Source organism: Mesoplodon bidens (assembly GCF_964165515.1).
Source record: "Mesoplodon bidens genome assembly, chromosome: 3".
NCBI classification, from domain to species: domain Eukaryota; kingdom Metazoa; phylum Chordata; class Mammalia; order Artiodactyla; family Ziphiidae; genus Mesoplodon; species Mesoplodon bidens.
Window position 1 is genome coordinate 102290743 of NC_138178.1, and position 10791 is coordinate 102301533.

At 37.1% G+C, this 10791-nt stretch overlaps 1 protein-coding gene across 1 annotated transcript; it reads right to left on the reverse strand.

The window, feature by feature from the left end:
- Nucleotides 1–243: 243 nt before the first annotated feature.
- Nucleotides 244–1206, reverse strand: LOC308614399 (olfactory receptor 4K2-like; the record flags this gene model as incomplete). Its single annotated transcript, XM_081228814.1, is given in 3 exon segments — nt 244–423; nt 427–459; nt 463–1206. Coding segments are annotated over 3 exon segments (957 nt in total).
- Between the last annotated feature and the right edge of the window lie 9585 nt (nt 1207–10791).

A 10791-nucleotide genomic window follows, 5' to 3' on the forward strand; every position in this document is an offset into this window, starting at 1 on the left:
TTTTGATGATTTGTGCATTTTCCCATAAAAATAACTTATAAATTTCAACAGATTTTTCAAATGGACTCATAATTACAAAAGGCTTGCAAACATTGCACTAACATTTAGGCAAGATACTTCACATCTCTCAGCTCTGGCTTCTTATTTTCATGAATTTAGACTAAATGAATAGATTCTAACTTTAATTTTCTATTGTTCTGAGAACAAAGCTGATGATACTAAATCTCAGACAGAGATCTCTGCTCATTGCACTGGATATATTAGAGTAGTTTTCCCATGATTTAAATATTGGTTACTTAGTTTCTTCTTCACAGCTGTTTTCATTTCCTGGTTTCTCAGAGTATAGATAAGTGGATTCAGAAACAGAGGTAAGATGGTATAGAAAAGAGAGAGAAATTTGTCCACCAGGAAGTTTGTGAAAGGTCACACATAGATGAAGATGCAGGGCCCAAAGAACATTCACACAACTATGAAATGTGCCGTACAGGTAGAAAAAGCCTTAGATGATCCTGTGGATGAGAGGTCCTTGACAGTGACAAGAACAATGATGTAGGAAGTGAGCAAAAGCAGAAAACTTATAAGAGCAATCACACCACTGGTTGAAATCATGAAGATTCCAAGAACATATATATCTACACACGCCAGCTGGATGACTAAAGGAAGGTCACAGAAGAAACTGTCTATAACATTGGGACCATAGAAGGGTAAATAGAAGGTAAAAGCTAACTGGCTCACTGTATGCAGGAAGCCCACCATCCAAGAAGTTACCACAAGCCCAACAAACACTCTTTGGCTCATAATTGATGAATAATGGAGAGGTTTGCATATGGCAATGTACCTGTCAAAAGACATGGAGATGAGCAGCACAATCTCAGTCCCAGTGATGAGGTGCAAAAAGAAGATCTGAGAAATGCAGCCCTCCAAGGAGATGGTCTTGTGCTGCTGAGCAAGGAAGTCCATGATCATCTTTGGAGTGGAGAAGGAGGACAGGCACATGTCAATGAGAGAGAGGTTGCTGAGTAGGAAGTGCATGGGGGAGTGAAGGTGTGGGGTGGACAGGACCGTGAGCAAAATCAGGCAGTTGCCCAACATGGTCATTAAGTAGAAAAAGGAAAACATCACAACAAAGAAAATCTGGAGCCCAGGAGAATCAGTAAGTCCAAGTAACACAAATTCAGACACTCTGGAATAGTTAACCCCCTCCATTCATCTGCAGGCTCTGCTCTATAATGACAAAATGGTACAAAATAACAGAACTAGAAAATGTGATACTTCTACAAATACATATGAAGGAGTTATGATATCAGTTAATAATTCAGAATGCTGATTACCTAAAACCCAACTAATAACTATCTCAGTAAGATTTTTCTTTTTGGAACCACTCAACAATTGCTGTCAGAAACTTCTACAAATGGACAACTTCTTTATTTTGATCAGTATCAAGTACATGCTGGGTTATACTCATCACATACCCACACAATAATATTCCCTTCTGAATACTGACTAAAGAGTTATATAATCCATAGTTGTAGAGGAATATATACTAAGTGAGTGTGCTCTACTTAATAAGTCAGGTAAATAAAAATTTCAATGAGAGTTAAACTCTCAAAGTTCCCTGTTAAACCAAATAAAATGCAATTATGTTGAATCCACTATTGTTGAACACTGGATTTAAATAACAGTTTAACATAATGATTTCAGGAAACCCATTTATTATCCTATGAGGGTGATAAATTATTTTTTCTTTAAATGACTTCCTGTTTTCTCAGCTTCAGAAGAATCCAGTTCCTTTCCAATTTCATTTGCACATTTTCAATTGTTTTGTCAGTGTTAATAAGTACTATTTTAACTATTAATATATAAATGATAAATTAATTTCTTAATTCCATAAAATTACTGATGACCAAAATGTATACCTGTAACATGAGAGTTATTCTCAACTTTTTAAATTTTATGATCTTATAGAAATCTTTTTTTAAAAAGAGCAAGAAAATCCCTCCTTTATTTCTCTACATGTTACTCAAGCAAAGCTAATTTTTTAGACTAGAAAAAAGAAAGAAAGATTCTAGGATAAATCCAGGAAATGTACAAAATGAGTGTCTAGCCTTTTGTAGTACCAGCATATCAGATGCTCAAAACAAAACAAAGCAAACAAAAAACCTACATTAATGATGGTATGTCAAAGTGATACCCGAGCCAACTGAAAGAGAAAAAAAAAAAAGACACTTTAGGGACTCAGACTAATTTTTCAAAATTGAGTTTTTGGTTTACAGCAGATTGCAAGTTCTGCAAATATCTCCTATGATGTTTTCGTCTAAGTGACCTCCTGTTTTCCCACATGGAGGAAAATCTGGCTTCATCCTCATTTATTTGCAAATATTCAAATTTTTCTGTCAATGTTGATAAATATTTTTAAGTTTTGTCAAAGAACAATATTCCAGAAATCTTAAAACTGAACTGTGGCAAAGTGGTTAAGAGGGTTAAGGTGTTCTTAACCTGCTGTATGACCTTGATCATACATTAGTAGCCTCTCTAAGATTTGGCCTCTTTACCTGTGAGAATTAACTTAGATGGTCTATATAAAGCATTAAGCATATGTCCTGAGCAACATTCAAGAATTCTCTAGGCTTCAAAATTCAAATTTTGGAATACTGTTCAGAAATAATCTGCTTGTTTTATTTCATGAATAGTAATAATAATAATTTCAGTAAAAATATTCTAACCTAGTTTCAATTCAGTGACTTGAAAAAAGATATGGGCTTCCAAAATCGTTTCATCTTTTTGAAGTTAAATTACTTCTTATAAAAATTACATGAGGGCTTCCCTGGTGGTGCAGTGGTTGAGAGTCCGCCTGCCAATGCAGGGGACACGGGTTCTTGCCCCAATTCAGGAAGATCCCATATGCCGCGGAGCGGCTAGGCCCGTGAGCCATGGCCGCTGAGCCTGCGCGTCCGGAGCCTGTGCTCTGCAACAGGAGAGGCCACAACAGTGAGAGGCCCGCGTACCGCAAAAAAAAAAAAAAAATTACATGAGTATCTTGATATATTAAAGGCATTAAAATTTCTCAACCTCAGATATTTAAATATTCCTTCTATTTTCCTGACTTAAAATGTAATTAATGAGAACACAAAAATTATTATCATACCTAATTTAAATTTATATACATATATAATGAATATATTATTCATTCATTAGAAGTGAATAAACAGTTGTCAGGTTTTTTTCTCCTTTCATCTTCAGAAGGGCATCTCTAATACCTGTTTAATTGAATCACTCATCTTTACATCTTCAAATTATATATATATTTCTTTACTACTCCTCTATTATTTTTGATTTACACAGTAATTAAATGAATATTGTCTGCTACATGAAGAACACGAATTACAACTGCTTCTCAGATCTTTATATTATTTTCAGCTTTTAACCTACCAGCTGCACATCAGAAATCAAAAACACCAAATCCTTCAAAATTCACAAAACTACTGAAATCACCATAGTCCTTAGTAAGCATCAGAAGCCTGGAGTGTGGATATATATTTTCTCCAGTCTTGTTATAAAAGCCACTAGAAAGCAGGGACATTTAGGAAGATCAGGGATTAAGCACTACAGTCTGCTTGCAGTAGGAGTTATTAAAATGTTGAGCTGAATTTTCCCAAAGTTGGAACAAGAGCTGTGGAGTATGTCTTCACTATTTAAAGTGAGGACACACATTCATGATGAAGCAGTATTAGAGAAAAAGCCCAGTGGGACTGACCTTGAGAAAATCTTTGAGCAGTCATTTAAGGAGCAAAACATTGCTCCTGGGCTTCCCTGATGGCGCAGTGGTTGAGAGTCCACCTGCCGATGCAGGGGACATGGGTTTGTGCCCCAGTCCGGGAGGATATCACGTGCCGCGGAGTGGCTGGGCCCGTGAGCCATGGTCACTGAGCCTGCGTGTCCAGAGCCTGTGCTCCGCAACGGAAGAGGCCACAACAGTGAATGGCCCGCGTACCGCAAAACAAAACAAAACAAAACAAAACAAAAAACATTGCTCCTTTGATTATGGAAATATTCCCACCTTTATACCCCAGTGTTCAATGTCACAATGTTGGAAAATTACTCTTTTGGGCTAAGGTACTTTATCACCTGCAAACTCTTGCTTACTAGAAGAATCATGTTAAAGAAAGAAGCCTGCATTAAATTTTCTGACAGGGGATCAAAAATTAGTACAGGCTAACATGTATAATGATAGCTGCCACCCAGGTGGGTGAAATCAGGGGAAGGAGAAGTGGGAAAGCTCAAAGTAACTGGAAGAAGTGAAGACAGGTACTGTGCAAGTAGCCTAAAGGAATGGTGTAAGAATTATATTATACAAATAAATGTAAAGCATTCAGCACAATGCCTGGCACAGAGAAAATGATGAATAAAATATAGTAGAAAGAATAGCAGAGGTGATTATAATTATTCACATTATTTTTTTGAAAAGTTCATGACATATAATTCAGGAAGATACTAGGTGTGGAATCGCAACCCTAAACTATAACTGAGGGTCTTGCCGTATTTACCTGAAGGTCCATCATTCAACTGCAACTTGCTCTCCAAATACAACTTCCTTCCCAAATTTCCTCAGTGATTTGAACTCTTCACAACTACCACAGCTGGCCTACATTCTTCATAAGACTGACAATAGAGCCCAAGAAAATCCTCCCTAGCTGACCACATTCCTTGCAGGCTTTGAAATAAGAAAAAAAATCAACTGTTTTTAAGATGATTTGTTTTATTTCTGTTCTGTAAAGAGAAAGGAAGGAAATGACTTTAAAACAAAACAAAACACGGCTTCCCTGGTGGCGCAGTGGTTGAGAGTTCGCCTGCCGATGCAGGGGACATGGGTTTGTGCCCCGGTCCGGGAGGATCCCACGTGCCACGGAGCGGCTGGGCCCGTGAGCCATGGCCGCTGAGCCTGCGCGTCCCGAGCCTGTGCTCCGCAACGGGAGAGGCCACAACAGTGAGAGGCCCGCGTACCGGGAAAAAAAAAAAGCCCAACCAACACAAGTTGCAAAGATTCGGTAAATCTAAAATATCTGCCCTGGTTTAAAACAAAAGATAAGTGTATATAATTATTACTAGAGTTATCCTGGAAAAGGCAAGAGGATTAACAAAAAAATAATAGAAATAAAAGATAATTCAGAAAGAGCACTGAAGGAGTTTGGGGCATAATAAAACTGTTCTATATCTTGGTTGTGTTGGTGGTTACATGAATCTGTACATGTGTTAAAATTCATAGAACTGCATACCAAAAGAAACCAAACCCAATTTTACTTTAAAATAATTTATAAAATAGAATTTTGAAAAGCAAAACCAAATAATTCAGTATAGTGGCTAGCAAATAAAACCAATAGCTTTCTTATAAAACAACAATTACTTGTTAAAATATATGGTTAAAAATGAGTTTATTTAGATGAGCAATAGGATATATAAAGTCAATAGAAATAATATTAATGAGAAATGTATCTCTATGACCAAAGCTATGCTACCTACAAAAGGGGAAAACAACTTGAATAAATGAAATACATACAGTTTTATTGGAAGGAGAAACTCAATATTGTTCAGCACATAAATTCCAATAAACTCTCTAAATATTTTTGACTTAACAAAATAATATTCAAAAATTTTCTAGAGGTAAATCAGGTAAAATTAGTCAGGAATTAGAAGTAATATTTCTAATATGCAGTATTATAAGATGATAATATTTAAATAATATAGAAAAAGCATGGGATACAACTAATTAATGTAAGGGATCTGAGAGGACAAAAAATAGATATAGACCCAAGGATACACAAGAATTTACAATATTATAATGTTTACAGTATTATAGTTTTAATTGGCAAAAGGGACTTTACATTTTGTCTCAACTTTTTAAAAAAATTATTTATTTTATTTATTTTTGGCTGCATTGGGTCTTCGTTGCTGTGCATGCGCTTTCCCTAGTTGTGGCGAGTGGGGGCTATTCTTCATTGCGGTGCACCGGCTTCTCATTGTGGTGGCTTCTCTTGCTGCAGAGCATGGGCTCTAGGTGCACGGGCGTCAGTAGTGGCTCACAGGCTCTAGAGCGCAGGCTCAGTAGTTGCAGCGCATGGGCTTAGTAGCTCTGGGGCATATGGGATCTTCCCAGATCAGGGCTTGAACCCGTGTCCCCTGCATTGGCAGGCGAATTCTTAACCACTGCGCCACCAGGGAAGCCCAAGATCTTTACATTTTGGTGGTTGTACTGTGCTTGAGATTTAGCAGTTTTCTTGGAATTACACACCTTTTCTCCTCATCCACCAACCCAAACTTTTTACTGAGTATTATGCTTTCTTCAGCTCTTGTGGAATCCCCAGTTCCTGCCTGCTAACTCTGCCTTGCTCTCTGTTTTCTCTTATTGCCCTCCTCTGACCTGGTGTCCTTGTATTACCCTGTCTCCAAGCTGGTCACCAGTTTCCAACAATAACTTTACTTTTCCCCTAACTTAGAGGTAGGCTCCAGCTGTATCCCTGGTGATATAGCACCACTTACATAGCCACTCTTCACCTTGTCCATGCAGCTTCCTAACACTCTCTCAGTCTCAATTCCTTTCTACATTCTCCCCATCTCCATCTTTCCCTGAAACCAGCAGGACGCCCAAGGGAGAGCCTTTTAACAAACAACAGGTTACTATATGAATTTGCCAGGATAAATTTTCTAAATTAATTATGTCAACACATAAAATCATAGCATAGAAGAGGGAGAAGTAATAATAAAGATCCTATAATCTAATGATTACTTTCAAAGACAAGAGAACTAAAGCTACCGTGGTAACAGCACTTAAGTTTAGAATATTTTCTTTATTGTTACTATTGAAAAGTAGTAGAAGAACACAGGTGTGTATAATTCAGTATAAATACATAAAGAAATTATTTGCACAGCTTTAATCAATGAATGCTGTTTTTTGTGCACTTGAACAACAAAAAATATTACTAGTCTAAAATCACTCCTTAACAGAGCTTAGAATTAGAAGTTTAACTCTGTATAATTAAAACACTAGTTATTGGGGGAGGTGGAATCCAGATGTAAGGCTCAGTCTGTTTAGTGGTGGGTGCTTATTCTAAAAGTGTCATGTGATGATCCACTGAAGAGTGAAAAGAAATAGTATTAAGTATGTCCTGCATGTATATAATGACGCATATATGTGTATATATCATTGCCTTTTTATTATTTTCAAAATGCTACTTTTAATATATATATTGATATAATGGCATACAGACATTATAAATATATGTGCATATATTTAAGGCAAGTGCTCAAAAATATTTTGTTGTGGGTATGAAATGTTTTTAAATATGAAAATTGCTAATCTACAGAAAAATACAATGTAGTATATATTAATATTCCCCATACCATTTAATAGCACAATTATCTTAAGTTCTGTGGAACACTGGGTGCAAAGAGGAGGAAAAAAACCTTTGACAGAAAAAGCTAGTGACTCAGTACTTAGAAAAGAAAGATAGAAAGAGAGAAGTGAGTGACAAAAGAGAAAAAAGAAATAAAAAAGTGGAAAAAAAAGTTTACACGGTGCATTGTTATGGTACATATTTTAGGAAACATTAAAAATATGTTTTAAGTCTCTCCAGAGCTGAATAGAATGGCTAATATACTTCCAGCCACAGATGGAATTTATGAAAGTCTTCCTTTAAAATATCAGCGTGTATATATGTATACAAACACCACATACACAGACACACACACACAGAGGCAAAGTGGGACCTACACAAAATTGTGTTGAAAGATATTTTTTAGGGTCTTCAATTAGCCTCGCTGCTTATTTCTTAACTTTTCTCCACTTCCGCAGACGCTTGTCTCAACATTCATTCCATCATCTGCCTATAAAAATACACTCCAAAAGCCAGGAATATATGCGAAGAGCCCCCTCTACTTACTCTTAGGTTTGGTGCATTCCACAAGCTCACTCAGAGTTGGTTATTTCATAATGTGTCAGTGTTTGAGGATGTCTCTAAGACATCAGAGGATTTCTGAAGGTTTCCATGATTGAGGGTTATAGATGCTTCTACTCTGCTTATTTCCTGTTTTTCATCTGTTTTTCCACTATTACCCAACAGACAGGATTCCACGCTACCTGACATATTTGATCCATTTCCTTCCCATATCCTGTTCCCATCTACGTACCTTCTGGACCTGTGATTCTGAAATCATGCTTGGCACAGATCAAGAGATTGTGTTTCAGATGAGCATTTCTCTAGGTAAAATAAGATACATTTCTGAAAAAAAAATACAAATTATGGCACTCTTCCAAATCAAATATTATATGTTAGCCAAATTAGTGGGAAAAGTGTTGTCAGAAAAGGCTGAAAGAGGAATCTAAATTCTCACCATTATATCTCTAATCTTCCATGGCACTTCAGCTAATTAAGAGATTCATCTGACTCTGGCAGTGATGAAACAGTAGAGGAATAGTAAGGCCAGGGAGACAGGCTCCCTCATTCTTAGGGAGGAGACACAAACATCATCAGGCAACATGGTGCCTGCCTGGAGTGCAAACTGTGGTCAGACCAGCTCCTGGAGCCCAGCACTTAGAGACCCAAGGAACTTACTTCCCCATCTCTTGGAAACATTTCCTCACGCTTCCTTCCTTATTTTCTCCTTTTCTCTCTTCCCTTTTATTCATCAACAAGCCTTTCAGTTCCTAATTTATTTTTATGAGTTCAATTGTGGTTTCTTTTCCCCTGTTAATTTATTGTCTCTCATTTTCCCCTAATTTTCTTTCCTTTTTCATTTTACTTTCTTCAAATCTTGCTCTTCTTTATTGTCTTCTCTTCTTTCTCCCTCTCATTTATTCAAGTTCTTTCAACTGAAATGTTTTCGTTCTCTCCACTTGCCCTAATGTTCATTGCTACTCCATTATATCTCATGCCTGTCTTGCCATTATATTAAAAAAAAAAAAAGACCTCATTCTTGCTTCCTTTCAAGGGAAAATGAGAAATGTGTATGCTTCCCACCATCTTCCATTCTAAAACATTTGGACTACAAAAGAAAATTTTATAATTCACTACGGAGTACCAACCATTTTCTCTTGAATGGAGAATTTTTTTCAATATACCACATCTGAACCACTCATTAATTACTTCCCATTTCCTCATATATTTTTCTTCATATAAATGAACCTAATAAAATGACATGATTTGCCTTTCTTGAGAAAAGGAAATCTCATTACTATCATTCCACTGGAATGAATATATTTAATAAAGTTTCCAAAATTTCGAGTACAATATCTGTCCGCATATTGATTGAAGCTTATGTTATTTAAGCACAAATTAACAAGTTTTACATATTACAAAAAATGTGAGTTAGGCTTAAAACATGACCAAATATTTAATTGATACTGATGCTGATGATGAATACTTGAAGCACCAAACAAATGTATGGGTCTTCAGCCAGGAAATCCCCTCATTATAAAATGGAATGGTTAAATTAAATTAGCTCTAAATTTCCTTCAAATGCTACCCTTCTAGGCAATGTTAAAAGGACCCTTGGTTTGGAATCATTTTATCTGAGTCTAATGCTTTGGCTCAGCAATTCACTAACCATACGGCCCTGAGCAAGTCACTTAGCTTTCAGAAGTCTGTTTCATTCAAGAAATAGAATACTGTGTTGACTCTGACTGGGGTGATCTTAGGATCAAATTGAGGTGAGGATGGTAACAATAATTCATTCAAGTAAGTTCAAACCAATGCTAACCCTGAAAATAATTAGATGTTAAAAAGTAGCTCTAATGAATGGACACATTGCCACTAGAGATTCTGTCAACATCTTTAGGATGAACCCTGGGTGATGGTAGCTGCATAAATCTGAGTGATCAATAGAGAGAAGAAACTGTGGAGGTGAAAAACCCTTCATGTAAAATTGCCATTGCAGTCAGTTGTTTGTATACCCAGCTTTTCCCAGTTTCACAACTTTCTGTCTAAGCATCAAAGCCCTATATTGATGAATACTAGAACCATAGGCAACAGATGAAACTCCTAAATATGTTGAGTATGGAAAATAAGAGACCTGGGCTAATCCTCTGCAAAATCATAAAATCGGTGAAGTTTTTCTCTGGAGCCCTTAGCCTACCCTTTTTTTTTTTTTTTTTTTGTGGTATGCGGGCCTCTCACTGTTGTGGCCTCTCCCGTTGTGGAGCACAGGCTCCGGACACGCAGGCTCAGTGGCCATGGCTCACGGGCCTAGCCGCTCCGCGGCATGTGGGATCTTCCCGGACCGGGGCACGAACCCATGTCCCCTGTATCGGCAGGTGGACTCTCAACCACTGCACCACCAGGGAAGCCCCTAGCCTACCCTTTTTAATTCTTCCTCCCTTTCATCTATACTTTATAAGGAAAATAAAATATATCATTCATTGTATGCTTCTGGTTTTAAACCAGATGTCAACTCTCTGAAGGCTATTGATCATTTCACTTAATTATGGTAATAGAATGAAAGTTTTTGTCCACCATTAAAGTAATTCTAAGCATCAAGAATAGATGGAAATCTATTGGGGAGAGGGTAGAAGATGCCACACCGATGAATGTAGACCTAAGCCTCTAGCTGTTACTATTCAAACTCTGACCTCTACTCCACTGCTTTCCAAGGCAGCCGATGAACCAGTAGAATAGTCACAATATGTTTTCTATTGTCTTCTCCTTGTTTCTCATAAATATGTATAGCCCACCCCCCTCAAAAATTTGAATCTCCTGGTTTTATGTAACTCTCACAATGTTGCCATTCTTCCCATTACCATAA